Below are 19293 nucleotides of genomic sequence, written 5' to 3'. Positions count from 1 at the left end.
TCAAACAAACCCCATGTTGATACGCGGTAATAGAATAATCTGGCAGCTGATTCCGGGGATATAGCCCGCGGGGATAGAAACCCACACGATTTCTGCACCCGGTTCTGTACGTTACCACATCCCCGAACGAAAATCAACCCCCTCGTCTCCGTTGCTGCCGCCGTTGCCGCCGCCGCCGCCGCCGTTGCCGCCGCCGCCGCCGCTGCCGCCGTCGCTGCCTCCGCCGCCACCCTCCGCGCCACCCTCGTAACCTCTCGTACCGAGAGAGAGAGAGAGAGAGAGAGAGAGAGAGACCAGACTCCGGGTCCGCGAGTGTTTACACACTCCATGGCACTGCCAGGACGAATGGTTTCCGGTTGTACGTACGGTACGCGATACGGTGTACGCGCGTGACAATAAACTAGTCCCCGCTAACTCATCGAACCCTAAATGAGAGAGAGAGAGTAGTCGCTCTCGCCCCTTTGCTCTCGTCCCGTTACCCGAGGTAGCTCGACAATTTCATCCGATGATCGTCCATTCGACCGGATAGAAACCGGCGATTTGCATCTTGCAAATAGGATGATCGAAATCCTCTTCGAGAGGAGAAATAGTTTTAATCCTTTAACGCGATATAATGAAAGTTTCGTCGTAACTTCAACTTCGCGCGCGCGCGAGAGCTCATCTTGTTTAACAAAAAATTCACCGTCGCAAAAATAGTAATTTTTGTTTTTTCTTCATATTTTAGCGCTCATATTTCGTTATATATCGATATATATTTTCATATATCTCTATTCATGTCAATATAATAATAGCAACATTGATATCACGCGGTGGAGAGAGGTATCACGCGCAACGCCGCCGCTGAGAAACGCCTGTGCAATCCCCGATGGAATTCAATAAAATTGCAAATTACTATCGTCGGATGCGAGGAATATTCCGGACTTGTTATTTTCGTGTTGCGGACGGAGGAGAAGAAGAAAAACGAAAAAGAGAGAGGGAAAAGGACGAGCATTCAGCAAAAGGGAAGCTCCGGTCCGGGACGCGCAATACACACACACACACGAAGAGAAGGAGGGATCCCCGCGAGTTGTGTGTGCGCGAAATATACAAACGCGGCGAAAGCACTTTCGGCGCGCGCGTCGCGCCTAGAAACATCCTCCTCCTCGCTACGGTCTCACACACAATGCGAGAGACGATTGAGAAACGCGACATTCCCCGGACTGTGTGTTTTATTGCTCTCCCCCGGCGGGAGAAGAAGAACTGATTTCAAATACGACGACGAGAGACGAGGATCGCACGGACGAACGATTCCCGATTCTGCGAGTTTCTCTCCAACCGGCGCTTTCCTTCCCTCGTTCCTCGCTGATATGCAACGATGCTCTTATCGATACGATCTCGAGCGAGAGCGGAGAGAGACTTCTTCTTTATGTCGCGCACCGAGAGCGTTTCGTTTTCTTCTCTCTAATCTTCGGCCCGTCGGGAGCTTCTCCGCTCCCGAAAGAGGATTATTAAACGTGAGAAGGCGAGAATCTGTTTTGCGCGACCGATTTGAATTTATTTATTTCATTCAAATGTCTGTGCGTTTCGTATATTTGTGTGTTTTTTTTTTTTTTCAACAATCGACGCGAGAAAGATTGCGCGTACAAAAATTAATTTAATTTGAGATAAACTCGAGAATTGAAGAAACTCACACGCGCGCGCGTCAAAGTTTGCGATCGCGCGGAAAGAAAAGCCCCCACGCCCCCCGAAGATTTGAGATACTTCGCCGCGAAGATCGTTTTGTTTTTTCGCGCGAATCTGTCTTTCTTTCAACTCGAAAAAAAAAAAACAAAAATCGGTTTTTGTCAAAGTTCCGTCACACATCGGCGGAGTAACGTTGACGTTCGTTCGTCGCGTAACACACAGAGACAACGCCGTAACAAAGGAGATACGCGACGCGAGGAGATCTCGAGAGAGAGAGACGCGAACAACAGTTGTGCAGAAGCGAGCGAAGACGACGAGCGACTTTTCTTTCATTCCGCTCCTTTGGGCTCGTCCCGTTTTGTTTATAGGCTAACGAGCGCGATTTCTTTTGCGCAAATTTTTTTCCGACGGCAAAGCGACAAATAACACAACGCAACGATGGATAAACCACGAAGAGACACTTCGATCGCAAATCGACGCGCATCTCGGGAAAATGGCAACGTTCGTGATTTGCGATCTTTTGTGCGAGAAAATGTAAGAGAAACTTATTATTTTTTTTTTTTTTCAATTAATACGAAAGTCAAAGTTCAATACGTATATTCCTCCGTAATGAAGAAAAATCTTCATTTTGCGACGCGTATCGCTTAACGTTTGTTGTAATTAGAATTTAATAGAAGCAGATCATCGTTTTTATCAAAAGCGCGAACGACGGAACCCCCGAGCGATATTCTACTTTCGGGATTGCATTTTTTTCTCTTACCGTCCGGGTTCACTTCGCTCCGGGGCGAATAGCGATTTAATCGATAAGATGATTAAGTCGCGCGATAACGAGCACAGCCTTAGACTTTTGTGAAGAGGTTTATTATATTCTCGCAGTTTTCATATAATCAAATGACGCGACACACACACACACACACACACGCACAAGCAACATCGCGAAGCGTGGGCAGGTAACGCCGGGGGTGAGATTCGCCCTTAGGGTTGGCTGAACCCCGCCTTTGTCGGGGTCGTAGTCTTCATCCTAAGGGATTTCATTTCCATTAGCGCATTGAAGAAACTCAAACGAAGAAGAAAACATTCTGTTTCGCGCGAGAAAGACGGGTCATCACGCGTGTGATCTAACGTGGGGTTCAGATGTTTTTTCCTATTAAATTTTATTTATTTTTTTTTTTTTCGCGGTTTCTTCTCTCCCGTCGTATTCGCGTCTGTCGATTTTTTGTTTTTATTTTGTTTCACTTACGGTTCTATAAATTTTTTAGAACACAAGCAAACGCGTCTCATCCGCGAGGTTCTCGGTTACTCTTTATAGAAAAGACGTCTTTAAAAATGGCTTTTTTTACACGAGGGAATCTCATCCTTCGCGCAGGATAAGGAGCGCCCGTTAATGGTGACATTACCGGTGTGCGTCATAAGGAGAAGCGAGAGAATGCTAAATTCTCGCTTTCAATTAACCTAATGGTTCCCTCGGAATACATACACCACGGCTTGAATTTAAGACACCGGTAGATAAAAGACGTCACAAACGTCGCGTTGTCGCATAATTTTAATATGTCGCCGAGTCAACAATACACGACGGGAAACATTGTGTGTACATCGATATATGGCAAACATTACAACAAGCGATATAAGAGAGCAATGCAACATCCTTACGGGATAGAGTATATCTCGCACATAATATGCAGAATATTTTGATTGAAAAATCAAGAATCATATTTTTTTATAATATATTTCTTATGACATCGGGAAAATCGAATTATTTGCTATATGCGAGAGTTCCGTTGAAGACGCGCTCTCGGATAAGAGATTAGCCAGCAATAAGGCGAGTCTCTGCGGAAGCAACGGAGCAGTCACTAGCACCGATCGCGTGACAGGAGTCAAAGCATTCGAAAGCAATGAGTCCTTCATTCGGTTATAGAGAGAGGAGGGCGGTTAATAGCTGGAGGACAATGAGCTTGGGGTTGCGGCTGTGCTCTCTCTCTCTCTCTCTCTCTCTCTTCCCTTTCCCTCTTGGAGTAGGTTCCTGGGATACCGAGGGGATAGGCACGTAGGTCGCAGGCGTGACTGTGTGAGACCCTCGCTGAGATAATTGAGCCGTCAGCTGCACGAACCTCGAGCCCGTGCCATGATAGCGCCAACACCACCGCACACCATCTCTCTCTCTCTCTCTCTCTCTCTCTCACCGCAAGTCACCCTCAACCGCGAGACGGAAGTACACTTAGGTCACGTGACGGCGCGTGGATCGAATTACCGCGAAACGACACCGCCATCCTACCTCTATCTCGGGGAATCTTCGCCGCGATATATATATATATATATACGCGGCCGATTACTTAGCCGCCTAGTTTTTTTTTTCTCCCGCTGATAAAGTCCCGGTTGAAAAGTCTCATTGGTTATAGTTTTTTTTTTGTAGAAAATAAAATACGTACGTGTTGTTTTCTTCTCAATATTATTTTACACGTGTGTTCTATTGTGTAACACGTTCTATTGTACATTTGACATATATCTGTTGCAATACAATTTTATACGTGTGTTCTTATAATATTAATAAATAAATCAACTCTGCTTGGGGTTTTATAGTTAATAAACAATTCTGCAAACGAACGATTAAACGATATTAAACTTTTAACGCGAAAATATACAGCGTATGTTGCGTAAGCGGCGGCGTTGCGCCGCTACAAGTAAAAAAAAACAAAGGCGAAAGGATGATGTGAAGGCGCGAGTCGAGAGCAGGGCGCGTCCGGCCGCGAGGCAGGACCTACTTCGACGCGTTCTAATCCGTCTAAACTCGACATAGGATTCGGTGATGCGACGCGACGCGTTAAATCCCCGGAACGGATTTCGGCCCGCAACTAGGATCCGGTCTCTCTCTCTCTTCGCGGAGAAAAACCCCTTTAGACGGAAGATCGCGTGGCTCGCTTTCTCTCCGGCGCGAGAGTTCTCAACTCCGCTCGCCGGAGGAGCAAACTGCTTGGCGGACACGCCGGAAATATTCGTTGCTTGAAAAAGCAACATTGCCGCGCGGGGAAACCTCGGGTATACGTTTTTCCCACGGAAAATCTGTTAACCCTCGTTTGCATTTCAATCTCGTGAGAACGAGATATAGTTTTTTCGAAACACAAGATCCACATTAGCGAATTTGCGGCTACAAAAAAAACCGCGTGTTTGAGGAACCGGATACAAAGCACACGGAGTCCAATCTCTTTCGCACATTCGCACATTTCTTTGTTCTTGATAATCTTCAAATTCGGAGGAACGAAGCGTCGGTAAAATCTCTTAAACACGTTCCTCGGGGGGAAAACGTCCGAATTGACATACGGAGCGATACGTTAATCTAAGCGCAAACATTTGTATTTTAAGAAAGACGGGACGCCGGGCCTACAACGCCGCGCTTTGTGTGCGTCGTTGAAAACCGGAAACGAGATTGCTTCTATATCTCGACTGTATCATCAAAATTATATAAGACAGTCGCGAGAAGAGAGGAACAAGAGGTTGCTTGTTCTTCGAATTTTTGTTTGCCACACGGGGAAAACGAAATTTGTTTTCGCGGATTTTGTCGATATAAAAGTTTTGTCGATTACAACTCGAGCTCCGTTCGAATTCGCTCGTTTCTATGTTCCGCGTTTCCGCGGAATCGGGAGAGAGCAACGGGGAGCTTCCTCTCTCTGTTATCCGCGACGGTCCGTCCGAAGGATTCGCGGAAAATGTGTACATACCCCGTTCGGCTGAACGGGGGGGCAGAACATTTATAATGCCGACCGATTATCCGTCCCTCTCGACACGGATACCTTACCCGCGCGCCATCTTATCCCTCCCGCGGATGCATCCGCGCGCGTCCTCCGCGTCCTTTTCGCTCCTTCCCCTCCAAGGACGTCTTCGGAGTTCTCTCCCCTCCGTGAGCCTCGTGCGTCGGGGGGAAATCGGGGTGAGGATTCGTTTAGCGGGTAAGCCGTACGTTTCGCCCGGGTGATGGGAAAGTAGAGGGGACTCACTCCGCGAAGTGTCGACGACAAGAGGGATGATGGTTACCGGCTGGCTGTGGGGCTGCCACACCCACCATCTCCGGAGACGGCCAATCACATCCGCGACGACGCTGCCAACGGCTCCTGGCTATCCCGGAAGTTGTCACCGTGTATCACCGGGATGGCTTTGCCGCCGCTTCGTCGAGATATAAATTGGGAATTTAAGGTTTTAAAACGCGCACATATATATATATATATACGTATGTAATATGTACGTGTGTATGTATATGTACCGAGTACGTACACACGTACTGGTACACGAGAGATAACGCGCGCGACCCTCCTGAGAGAGAGGGGTTGTCTCTTGATTTTATTTATTAAATTGAGAGAGAATTCGCCGATATTTTCAGACAAAAAGCTGCTCCGCCGTATTACGTAATTGACAATCACATTATTTATTAAAATAAATTTCCTACCTCGCTCGCTCTCTAAGGCTCTTTCGCTCTTTTCGTACGAAACTTAATATATCGAATTATTATTGTTATTTGTTATTTTATATACGTTTGCGCATCAAAGTACATCGCTTATGACTTTTTACAAGTAGAATTTTAATTTGAAAATCACATGAGAATGCGATTTTTTTTCATAAGAAAAATTACTCGTAAAAATCAAAATGTGATTTCGCGAGAAGAATATATTCAAAATAAAAATATATTTAATTACACGTTTCGCTCTCGTGTTGTGTTTCAATCAAAAAGACAGGGAGGAGGCAAATAACGAGCTGTACAATTGACTGCGTCAATTGTTAAATCTTCGCAATAAAGAAGAATTTTACATCGAACATCGGGTAATGTTAAAACAGCTCGTTATCGTCTCCTCCCTATCTTCTTATTGAAAAATATTTAAATCTAACTTTTATATTTTGTATAAAATTATAAATAATATTTAAAGCTAACATGTTTTTATATTACATTAAGCTTAGAGAGAGAGAGAGGGAGATTAAAAGTAACACGGATCGAAAGAATACTTGAAAAGTGTCACGCCAATATTAAAAAAAAAAAAAAAAAAAAACAGGTAGACGAGGCGGAAAAAGTTTTTCACGCGTGGCGTATTGCATCCGGAACAACGATATATATATAACACGGTATGCATTATTCGAACCACTATTAATCGATTATCCGACGCGAAAGCTGATTCCTATTTGATACTCCAACAAGGATTCCCGATTATTATTCCCGCCGACAAAGCGCAAGAACGCACGCACTCTCCGGTGGTTCATTAATCAAAAGCACCGGCCCCCAAAATGGCTTCCTGCCTAGTAACGCCCTCGGAACACCACACAAAATCGTCTCTCTCTCCGGTTCTGTCACCCGCTTTGCAAAGCGCATATATATATATATATACATATATATATATATATGTATATATAAATATATATATATATATACACACACGTGTACGTGTGTATATTCGTCGGTTCACATGTAACTCGCATCACTGCCTACAGTTTCTTTGATTTTCGCGATTACATTCTGATCTCTCTGACAGGTGCGCGTCTGTGTGTGAGCAAATGACACGCACGTTCTCACCCGGTCGCGCGTTGACGCGTTTGCGCCCGTTTGATCTCCGGCACAGTCGTAATTCAACCCCCTCCCCCGTACTCGTACCCCGTCGAACCAGTCGCAGAAACTGTACGCAGACTGTCAATTAGGACGATTAAGTTAATCCCGCATGTGTCGTAAAAAAAAGAAACCCGTCGGCGGGAGACTCATCGAATCTGACCGCGCGTGAAAAAACAAATGTTCTCGTTCTTCCGACGACGATCTCTGAGATGTGTATCATCGGAAACACTCTCTCTCTCTTCTCGCGTTTTAAAACATGTACGTTGTTTGAACTGCTGCGAAATCAACGCTAAAAAAAAAAGAGAAGCTTGTTCGATACGGAATTTGCTAGATATTCAGACGGTGAATAAAAAATTTAAAGTATCACGACGCGGTGGATAATGATCGATCGTGCGATCGATATCTCGCGACGCGCGATCTCGCATCAATGCGAAGCGCGCGGGCGCTCTGTCTCGTTGACATTCGAGAGAACGATATATATATATATATATTAAAAAACACAGATAGCGCGGGACCGAGGCTATTCGCGACGGAGGCGCGAGGTTGATGGCGGCATAATTGCGCTGTCAACGACACCGGTCCCAGCCGCGGAACGATATGCATAATAACGCGCCGCGGCACTGGAACACGCTCCGCCACAGATTACCATCTGTGCATTCGTTAGACTACTTCCGCGTTCGGATCGATGCGCCCATCATCAGGATTGACGCGATATCCACGGCTAAATCGAATTTCCATATTTCATAATACTTAACGGGTAAGAGAAAATATTTTACCTCTTTGTATATCTCCATATTTTTGGGATTTTTTGTTTTTTAATTTTTATTTAGTTGAGATTCTTTGAGATACTCTCTCACGGGGGCAGTACTCTCGCAATCTCTCGTCCCCATCTCTTGCGCGATTTCTGCGCATCAAATTATTTTTCTAAGAACGTTAATCTCTCTCTCTCTTTCTCTCTCTCTCTCGGTTCGTACGTTATATCCTATCGCGCGTACCAATTACAATTGCTCGTAAACTATACTCCGTATCCGCGTGAAATCTACCGCGACAGAAAACTTCGTCGCACAATCGCATTTTATACTCGCGAACTAATTTCCGCGCGAGCTCGCGCGCGTACATCTCGGGGGGTGAGCGGGCGGGCGGGGGGGAGGGGGTGAGGCTAACTAAAAGTTTCAGGCGAATCAGCGCCGGCTGAAGCCGACGTTATAAAGGCGAGGCGAATGCGCGAAATGAAATTTAAGCGTAGCTCCCGGACATCATTAAGCAAAGCTCCATCCAAGCCGAGGCCGCTGCTCCTCTCCAACGCTTTCGCGCGCCGTAGAACTCTCGAGGGTTGAGAGTTTTATATACATATATATGTATATATATATGTATATATATATATATATATATATGTGTGTGTGTGTGTGAGGATGATAGTGCTCTCGATAGATCCTCGCGTCACTAGAGCACCATTAACTCTAGATTACAGCGCTGCGGTATTTACACAGGCCAGAGGCGTAACGTAATACGCGACGAGCTCCGTATCTTACCCTCCCCTTGCGTTGCACCCCTCGTGCGCCAAACCCCTCCTCGGGTTCCGTCATTGCTCTCGAGAAGCCGGGTTTCTCCACACACACACACACACACATACGCGCGCGCGCGCGCGTATTTCTTCTCCCTTCTCTCTTCTTTCTATTCTTCTACCTCTCTTGCTCGCAACGCGCACGTACCCCCGCGACGCGTCGTCATCCCTATTTGCTCTTTCCTATCCCCTTTCGAAATGTATCACTTCGCTTCATTTAATATCGTGGGACGTCGGGCCGTACCGCCATTGTTCCCGTTAACAGTGGATCACGGCTAAAATAATACCTGCTAATGGCTCCCGGTTTTAAGCTGACAAACAGCAGCACGAGTGTAATAATATAATACGAGCGCGCCGCTCACCGACGGCGGGATATACCCTACCGCGTGTGTGTGTGTGTGTGTGTAGAAACGTGTGTACACGCGCGCGCGCGCGTATGTCCGTGTGCACGTTGGATTATTAGCAGCGAGAGCAAATTTGACGGATCGAGGATGATGACGTCTTCCCTTTCCTCCGCGAAGACGAAAACTCTCCCCTCCCCGTCTCGCAGAGCGGATGGATGATGATGAGTTGGCGCGCGCGATGAAACACACAGTTCGAAATAACGTAATTAACTAGCTTTCTCTCGCGCGCGCGTCTCTATGTGCGAGCGCGGCGTTTCGGTACGTGTTTCGGCCGAGAACTTTCATCTCATAACCGCACAATTACGATTGTCGGGCCGCCCGCGAACTACTTTCTTTCCAATTAACGAGTTCTCTCCGGTGAAACGCGCCTTTTTTTCCCGCCGACAGCGAGCGCTCGGGCTCGGGGCCTCCCCAACTCGCAGATTTTTTCATCCACCGTATTATCCGCCGCAAAACTGCCTTTCGGGAAATCGTCGGCCACGATCTTCAAAGTGCTCCCTCTCTCTCTCTCTCTCTTTCTCTTTTTCTCTCTTTCTCTCCCTCGCCGCAATTTTAATATTCCGTATTCTCACGTATTATACCGCGAGTTGTATAATTTCGCGAGAGTGGAAAAACGTACGGCGAGTCAGCCGGCCGGGCTCCGTCGTTTGCTACGCACTCGTGGCAGGAGTAATTTGTAGTTTTTATGAGAAATTCTATATTTGCCCGAGCTGTTCATTAACCCGCTCGTGTTAACCGAGCTGCGACACGGTAATAAGGGTTGTGCAAAATGGGGTACCGGCGGTGTGGCAAAAGAGGCGAGCGCAGTTATGAGTTAGAGGGGAACGTGCGGAAGGTGGAGGAAGAGAGACGATAGAGAGAGAGAGAGAGAGAGAGAGGGAGAGGGGAGAGGGTGAGAGGTTTCTGCTCTTAATTAATTATTCCCGTGACAAACGCTAGTGGAAAGCCGTGAAGAGAAAGAGAAAAAATGCGAAAGCCGGTATTGAGAGTCGCGATATTTGTCTCAACGTCGACATATATTATCACGATTTCAATCCCTGGTTGTCGCGTGATGATATATATATATATATATCGGCGAGGGGATAATTTCTGATAATGTCGAAGAGAGCGCGTGTGTGTGTGTGTGTGTGTTGAAGATTTTGTCGGATTTCACAAACGCGCGAGAGAAAAACATGGCCGGGCATTACGCGAATTACGTTCGCACGATTTTCTTTTGTAAAAGCGCTTTTCGCACAAGCAAATACGCGTATTACAAGAAGTAGCAGCTGCGAGCTACACACCCCAGACAGGAAAGAGAGATTCATACTTAGCAAATCCGCACAGAGAGAAACGTACGATTATATATAACGCGCGTACACAACGCGCGTGTTTCAGAATTTCCCGTATAATTTTCCACCATCTCCACCGAGAGAGAGAGAGAGAGAGGAGGTCTGAAGTTTCTCTCCCTCTGTGCAGAGTTTCTCTACCTGCGCCGATGTGTTTCCTTAAGACAAATTTTCCTTCAAATCGTTAAATCTGGTACTTTAATCGTGTATCCGCGCGCGAGCTTAAGTGCTCGAGCATCTTGAGAGAGAGAAACACACACACACGCACACACACATACCAGTCCGTATCTTCTTGCCGCGGCGTACGCGCCTTGCTACGCGCGAATCTCGCGCTCGTCGTCGTTTCTCGAGTTACAAAACTCGACTTGCCTCGAACCGTGCCTAAAACAATATTGGCGGGGGCCGCCGCGGAAGCGCAGGGGTTCGCGCGCGCTTATATACCCGGAGTTGCGGTATATTAGGTATTTATTTAAGGCCGACCGACACGGCTGCTTTGCTACTCATTCGCCGTGGAAACTACTTGCGAGGAGCAAGTATTATGTGTGTGTGTGTGTGTGTGTGCGCGCGCGCGCGCGCGAGAGCGTGTAAGCGTTTACTACGGTGCACGTCATTGACATAGGTACTGCCGCCGCAGTCTTTGGGCACTAAGTACCCCCAAACTCGAAATGTTGACCCGGTTAATAGCTCCGTGTTTGTTTAGACTACTGTAGTTCGTATAAGCCGGGGCGCGCGGGCACACCGGTAATGCGAGTTTCATCGCGACGTCCCGGCCCGGTGTTGGCTCTCGCGTCGCGTTACGCGGAAACGAATCGGGTAATTAATGACGCGCCCTGTGTGTTTCCGCTTTGACATCGTTGCGCAAGAAAAATTCGAACGACGTTGACATCGTACCCCTGAGGTCTAAAGAGTGTTTTTTTTTTTTTATACGATTTTTCCGTGTGCGCACACCGGAAAACACTCTCAGCCATCATCGGACGATGATGATACTGACTCGCGTTTCGTGATTACCACGTCAGAATCACAGACTTAATGTGTCTGTAATTAGATAATTTCGAAAACGCGGATTGATCTCAATCACGCGCTGTCCTGTGAATTGAACGAGTCACAAGTTCCGTTTCTCTCACCCAATCACTTGGGTTTTAACTCACGGATCTTGTTACGCATTCAACGCGATCGTCAAAGAAGAAGAAGCGCTTCCACTCCGTTATTTTCCAATTCACTAATTTACAGTAAATTCGCATTTTCCACGTTGCCGATCCCCGTAGAGGAGGAGGACTATCGCGAGGAGAATGGCAAAGGAAAATCAGAGAATACGCTTCGCTTCTCTCGCGCGCCGTGTTACACCGAAAGAGGGAAAGGCTAATTATCGAATAACAAGGGACGCTGTTTGAAGACAGATCACCGGAAAGCTAGCGCGAGCTTGTAAATTGCTTAGTTTTTAATGCGTCCAACGAACGTCGCGATTTTCGATCTTAAAGCGACGGGAGGGATATATCTTACACGTCTTCTCGTATACAGTATAAATTATATTGTAGCAAAGGTTTCGTTTTTGTTGTTACACAATATTTTAATTATTTTGTAATTATATTGTTTATGATAATTAGTAATTATATTGTACGATAATGGATTTTTTTCGTAATATAAACGTGTGCGCGCCATCGCGTTTCTATCTTTACGCGTTCATTTTTCAAAATGTGAATCGATCTCTCTTTTGCAATTCTCCCCGCTGTATATAAATGCAAGTTGGCATAAGTACTCGCTACGAAAAACCCTCAGGTAAGAGGGAGAAAAAGAGAGGGAGGGGGAGAGAGCGCGGTAAAAGTAAAGCCTGGATCTACGGCTCGAAAAGCAACGAAAGCCATTGATCCTGACCAACAAGGAGGCGATCGTTCGCTCGAACGATCAATAAAGAGAAAATGAAAGGACTCGTTCCCGCAAGAGAGACTTATACGTTTCAGTAACGATGTAACAAAAATCACTATACGCTCAATCGACCGATCGATCGAGGATCGGAGGATCCGGAAAATCCTCGTGCAATACAATATCGCCTGTGTTGCTGTCAGAAATACATTTGAGTTATATGTAGATTACAAGCTGAATTAAATTGGAAAGAGAGAGAGAGAGAGAGAGAGAGAAAAAAAAAGAGAGAGAGAGAAAGAGAGAAAAATCTATGTAACTTTTTAATGAAACGTCGATTGAAAAAAATGGAAAAGATGGCGATCGCAATCTCGTACAATATTGCCTATTTGTTTCGCGAATATATATCTCGAATAATTAACAATTAACTTGTTCACTTTTAATAAGTAAACGTTAGTAACGTTCCAGAAAGGACAATTAAAAAAATTGATAACAATTTTGTGAAGTGCATATACGTTTCTGCAATTTTGCAAAAAAATACATTTTGCAATCGATCTTCCTATTTCTTGTTGCTTTCTGCAATTCATTCGTTTCAATTTTGTGCAAAAAAACACTTCTTTCGAAGATCCATTTTTTTCGATTGATCGCGGAGGTTAATGTGAAAAAAAAAAATGCAAATCTCGCGGAATAAATCCCGGTTTTCTTTTTCGGCTTTGTCGGTCTTACCCCCGCAACCTCGCGCTAACGATATAATCTCAAAAGCGATCTTATTGGCGTGCGCGCGCGGCCGTGGATTCGCCATACTGCCATCTGTGCAAACGATTAAACGGATCCACGGACCCGTGGCCGGCCATTGCGCGCGGTCCACAAACATTTTGACGTTCATTCACGTTACGTGAAAGAACGTCTCTCACGGTTCTTGACACCGAAAGGGTCGATTCCCTGATGCTTTGTGCGCAGCTACTCGTCACATCGCACTCTCAAGAATGTTCTTACACAGACGAAACGGTAACCCCCCTTCTCGTCAGTCGCACGTGCAAGCGAGCGATATGTGTGATTATATCTGTACGTATATTGTTGTGTGTTGTAGATCATACAAGTATCTCAAATAAACTATAATAACAACAATCAGTCTAATCCTACTGCTGATATCCTACTATGAACGTAATCCCACCACGTGCGTAAAGTTTGTGTCACGCTTGTGAATAAATGGGTTTTACTCTCTTTGTGTAAAATTTAACAAAGCTTTTTTTTCTCTATCATTCGCGGCATTGTTTGTAAGAAAAATCTCTTTTTAACGAAAACCAAGATAAAAGATATTGTAAAACAAAACGATCGTCGTCAGAAAAATATAGTGTCAAAAATTAAAACAAATCTTGTTAACAAAACGTGATTTCAGCACACAGGATACATATATAGTCCTCGATATATAGTCCTGTCCTTCGACAACGTACGGCTTTTTTCCACCTCCGCCTCTCCGCTCTTTCCTCTTCCTCCTCGGAATATATATCGCCATTGCTATTCAGATATTCGAGACTCTCTCTCCGCAGGGCTTTAATAAAAATATTTGCTGAGAAAACAGTTTCGTCGCGAAGGGGGTTGCGCCCTACCTCTCCCCCGGCGAGCAAGGCGAGTTATTCTTATATCCAGATTCGCGGCGTATTCTCCGCCAGCGATTTCCATAAATGCAATAATTCGAAATAAGACAACTTTCGGCGCTCTCATATTTCCGACCGCAGGACGGGAAATGTGTGTAGAGAGAGAGAGAGAGAGAGAGAGAGAGAGAGAGAGAGAGAGAAAGAATCTTTTGAAACTCTATACTCCTGTTATCATAGCACGCGGTTTCTTTACTGCAATAATAAGACGTAAACCTTGATTTTTGCAACATATTTTATTTCCCTTCGGTAATCACAAATGTGCATTGTAATGCACAAAGATAAACATTACGAAGTAATAAACAAACCTGTATAATGATGACCTCTCTCTTGTTATTTAATTTTTTTTTTGCGAGAAGTTTGTGACGCATTCCGCACCCCGACACATTGACATTTTCTTGAGACGTTTTCGAAATCTGTGTCTCGTTTCTTTCTTCATGACGTACCCGATATTTTTTATTTGATACTCATCAACGTTCATATCGTAAGCTTCGATAAATCTCTGAACAAGATAAAAAAAAAAAAAAAAACATTTCTGTTAATATGTAAAATATATTTTTGAAAATTAAAATAGAGCCATACATATTTAGAGAGATCGACATTACCTGATTATCTTCAAAAATGCAGAAGATGTCGTTTGAGTCGGGAGAAACGCGGCGAATGCAAGTGAAGGTATTGTTCGCGGCGTCCTGACACTTGCACGCCATTTCTTTCACGCACAACTAAATGGAAATAAACAAAATATAAGAATAAGCAACAACATACACAAATTGATATTATTTTTGAGAGTTTAAATAAATCGAAAAAAAAAAAAAAAAAAAACTTGCTGTAACATTCGGATCGACGTCACTTGGACATCCGGACGACGGAGCTTTTTTTGATCTTTCCCCTCTGTATTCTATCAGAACAGTCCGATCCTGCGGTAAATTACGTTTTCTTCTAAACAACGATGTTCCGTCCGACGGATGTTTCACGCCAGCTATGTCTAAAAGTGTGGCAAAGATATCCACACTGCTGACAGGCGTTAAAATTGTAGACGGATCAATTCCCGGACCGGACATCAACAATGGAACTCGGATGTCCGTCTCGTAAGGTTGACGTTTATCCATTGGCATGCTGAACTGTCCTATTAAAATAGTAGATGCACACTTCACGCAAAAGAGCTAACAAATTTGGTCAACAACATCGCGCAAGCTTTTCCGTGACGTGTAATAAGTTGGCACACAGCTACTTTATCACACACATCACAATATTTCACACACAAACAAATACGTGCAATACCGAATCACCCACCTATGTGATATCCATTATCGGAAGTGTAAATAAAGTAAGTGTCGCTTAGGAGATTTTGCTCTCTCAACAACGTGTGTACAGTTTTTACGAGTTCATCGACCGCCAGCAATGTTTCCCATCTCTTTCTGTATATCTCGTCTAATTTCGGTAAAACATCATCCGGTAACGGACACGGACCCTTTCTCACTAACCAATGTTTATCCTATTTTTATCAAAAATAAAAAAAAAAAAAAACAAACTGTAATACAAAAATTTTATAGAGAGATAATGTGAAATATTGGCTGTAATTATTGTGTTACACACGTATGCGCGTATACCTGATGTACATGTACATTGAAATTTGGAGTTCTCTTTGCTTTCGTGCCGTTGTACTTATCGTTGTGTCTATCGGCGGGTGTAAAGGGCGCGTGAGGGGCCGGTGGTGCTAACACCATGAGAAAAGGTCGGTCGTTGGAATTACTTTTTACAAAATCCGCAGCTAAATTACTCTGAAATATGTTAAACAATAACGCTAATTTATCGGATCAACATACCCGTGTCGTCTAAATCCCACACGGAAAAAAAAAGATTTGCTAGAATAGCAAGAAATTAGTTATTATATGGCCAGCACAAAAAAACATTTGTTAAGTTTATTAAAATTTTTGTTTCGCCAAAACAAAACATTTTGTTGATGAAACAAAATATTTTTCGTAGAGTCAACCATTTTTTTTGCTAATCATATAATAGCAAAACTTTTTTTTTCCGTGCACATTCTAAAGAGAAGATATGAAATTTTATAAAGATCGATCTCTCGACACACAAAAAATGTACTCACGATTACGTCGGTAAGATAGTCTGTCGGTTCGTTACCATATTTCCTCTCGGTACCGTTTATCGATAACGAATAGTTGTAATACTTGGAATTCCCTACAAGACCGGCCCACCAATCCCATCCGATCGGTACGTGAGCGGCGCCACCAACTCTCTTGCTTCCGTACTGTTCGTTTTTTTTTTTTTTTTTCATTCAATTTTGAAAATAAAATAATCTCTTCAGTTTATAAACAGTTTGGAAATAAATTTAAAAAATGTTTTTCAAACAACTCGAATACTCGGATCTACCTCGTTCAAGTATTTTCCCGCGTAAAATGTCCTGTATCCGACATTTCGTAAAAGAGCGCCGAACGTAACCGGTTCTCGTAATTTTTGCCATCGTTCGCTGCTACAACCACCGGCGATAGAATTATTCACCGTCAAATGATTGTGTTGATACCGTCCGGTCAGGATGGAAGCTCGGTTCGGACAACAAATGGGCGAAGCCACGAACTAAACGGCGCGGTCATTTTTGTGCAAGTAAACGAATTAGAAATATTACAAAATAAACTAATTTCTATTTGCGCGGGACTTACACAATTCGTAAACGTGGCACCGCGACGTCCTATGAGATCTCGAGTATTTATCATAGGCGTCTAGAAAAAAAACCAAACTGATGTATCCAATCGCAATGTATCCACTTACATTAGGTCCGCATTCATAGGCCCTAATGATTTTAAAAGATAAAATTATCTTTTAAAAGATAAAATTATCTTTTATAAAGATAAAAATATATTTTTTAAGATAAAATCATCTTATTTAAGATAAAATCATTTTTTCAGATAAAATCATCTTTCTTAACATAAAATTATTTCATTTAAGGTAAAATCATCGTATTGAAGAGACAATTACCTTATTTAGATAACGTTATTTTTTGTAAGATAGAATTATCTTAGGTACAGAAAATTTTTCTTAAGGCCGAAGGACAGACTTTTGCATAACGCATTACGCATAAAGACCATCACACATAAAATTGCTTAAAGGGCTTTCTACAATAAGATATTAGTAATAAATCAGAAGTCAGAAGCAAGAAATTGGCTAATCACAATCGATTATTCTTCTGTGATATGATTGTGATTGGTCAATTTCTTGCTTCTGACTTGTAATTTAATACTAATACCTTATTGTAGAAGGCCCTTTACTCTTGCTCAGTCATGAAAAACTGAATATCATGATTAGCAACTACATTGAAATTTGTGGTTGGAGATCCGAGATCTGAGGGCGATGTCCCATTGAGCGGAAATCTATAGCGGAACGGAATGTGCGGAACCAGCTCGACCAATCATAGCCATTCCGTTTTCTTTCCTTCGCTTTTTCTGTGGTTACGATTGGTCGAGCTGGTTCCGCACATTCCGTTCCGCTATAGATTTCCGCTCAATGGGACATCGCCCTGAGAGCTGAAATTTGAGATTGGAGACGAGATCTAAGATTCGAGAAACGACTATGAATTTGGACCTTAGTATTGCAACTAATGAAATCGATTAGAGCCTTTTGTATAGTAATGTTCAACACAAACGAGCATTCAATTTGTTTGCGTTGTTGTATTTATTCAAAAGAATAAATAATAATGTTTTTGCGCGCAATAAAAAAACACAACAACCAAATTTGCGGTCCAATTGATTTGAATTTTTATATAAAACTTGGAAAGGGAGAATTCTCTTTACCATGCCATCTAGAGTCGAGTCTTGATCGTCGGTAACAACCAGAATGATGTTCTTTGACGCAACCAGCGATAAACAATTTAGCAACGGGAAAAGAATCGTTGCCAGACGCATCTTGGATTGTTTAGATTTTGGGTTTTGAAGAAACGCGATGAGAGACGGGTCTATCGCAACCAGCTCGTAGTTTTTGACCGTGACGAAATTAGCCGACGGTACTGTGTGCCAAGAAATCACAAGTGTGTTACTCAGAAAGTCTCGTGTATAGGCGATTTTTGGCGATCGTATGGTACATATACCAAAATGTACCAAACTATAATTTGAAGTCACTCGAACTATAGTTTGGTACACTTTGGTATATGTACCATATGATCGCCAAAAATCGCCTTATATTAATATCATTCTCATAGCGCTTAGCGCAGACTAAATATAGCACAGCCGTTTCAACACGGCAAAACGTGCGTTACTGAAAAAAATGTAAAATTATTACTAATTACACTACCTCTAATGTATACAAAGCGTAATTTGCGAGAAAGGAAGTTCTCCTTATTTCTCCGTTTTCTAGGTTTGTGACTGCAAGCTCCTCGTCTTAGGTTAGGTCGAAGATTACTAGCGGTACTGAAAATCTACAGGTTAACGTTATGCGCTATACATTTTCAATTGTTGATCCGCAATAACGGAACAGGGGAATGACGGGAGAAAGGATTGAAAAAATTACGCGTGTTCATTCCGAAAGTCTTTATTGCGTCCAAGTGTACACAAGCGCCTTCCGCTTTCGTGTTCAAAACCTTGTTCGATCCCACAGTATCTGTAAACATTTGCGTATTAAGTACGGCTCTGATAATATGTGAAACAAATCCGCAAGATTAAGAAAAATTACTGGTTACTGGTGCTCTTATGGCTCAGTGGACCCTTAAGCCTGTTCTACAATACAGTCGTAAGCCGTAAGTCGTAAGAAATTGACCAATCACAATCGATTATTCTTCTGTGATTTATCTGTGATTGGTCAATTTCTTACAACTTACAGCTTACGACTGTATTGTAGAACAGGCCTTACAGCTAGTCCATACGCCATTCTAAAATTAAGAAAAATTAGTTTTGATCGTCATAAACACACGCGAGTATCTAGACGCGACTTGGTCTTGGTCTTGGTGCACTTATGGCTCTTGGACTCTGAGGGTTAGTCCATACGCCACTCGCTGAATCTAGACGCGACGCTGTTCGAACCATAAGGTTTGTTCGGGTCGCATGCTCCAATGTATACCACAGAGCACTTGGATCACTAATACGATGGCGGTTGAGGCAGATAAGTTCATGTGCGCTAACGTCCAGTGACACGAACGATCTGAGGCACTTCTCCTTCTCTAGCAATATGGGCTGCGTTCCGATATTCACTTCCAGTACTGGAAATCTATAGCACATGTGATGTGAGGTATAGATTTTTA

The 19293-nt window shown here is 43.6% G+C and overlaps 1 protein-coding gene across 2 annotated transcripts; it reads right to left on the bottom strand.

The window, feature by feature from the left end:
- Positions 1-14198: 14198 nt before the first annotated feature.
- On the bottom strand, positions 14199-18472 carry LOC109857431 (N-acetylglucosamine-6-sulfatase-like). Of its 2 annotated transcripts, XM_020433720.1 has the most exons (11): positions 18351-18472; positions 17855-18066; positions 16727-16786; positions 16440-16643; positions 16156-16317; positions 15659-15829; positions 15342-15543; positions 14876-15174; positions 14654-14770; positions 14357-14550; positions 14199-14243 (listed from the first exon to the last, which is right to left on the bottom strand). In XM_020433720.1, the coding sequence occupies exons 2-10, from the start codon at positions 17963-17965 to the stop codon at positions 14386-14388; spliced, it is 1491 nt and encodes a 496-aa protein (XP_020289309.1). In that variant the 5' UTR covers positions 17966-18066; positions 18351-18472; the 3' UTR covers positions 14199-14243; positions 14357-14385. The 2 variants fall into 2 exon arrangements, with proteins under 2 accessions (XP_020289309.1, XP_020289308.1); XM_020433719.1 differs by lacking the exon at positions 14199-14243 and having other exon boundaries at positions 14266-14550.
- Positions 18473-19293: the final 821 nt, after the last annotated feature.

Source organism: Pseudomyrmex gracilis, unplaced genomic scaffold, assembly GCF_002006095.1.
Source record: "Pseudomyrmex gracilis isolate BER0280 unplaced genomic scaffold, ASM200609v1 scaffold_159, whole genome shotgun sequence".
Lineage (NCBI taxonomy): Eukaryota > Metazoa > Arthropoda > Insecta > Hymenoptera > Formicidae > Pseudomyrmex > Pseudomyrmex gracilis.
This window is presented reverse-complemented; position numbering and strand designations above follow the sequence as displayed.

Coding starts and splice junctions, on each gene's coding strand:
- LOC109857431 (XM_020433720.1), bottom strand. CDS start 17,965: ATGCGTCTGGCAACGATTCTTTTCCCGTTGCTAAATTGTTTATCGCTG. Junction 15,544..15,658: donor TCAATGTACATGTACATCAG/GTATACGCGCAT, acceptor TGATAAAAATAG/GATAAACATTGGTTAGTGAG. Junction 14,551..14,653: donor GCATTTTTGAAGATAATCAG/GTAATGTCGATC, acceptor TATCTTGTTCAG/AGATTTATCGAAGCTTACGA.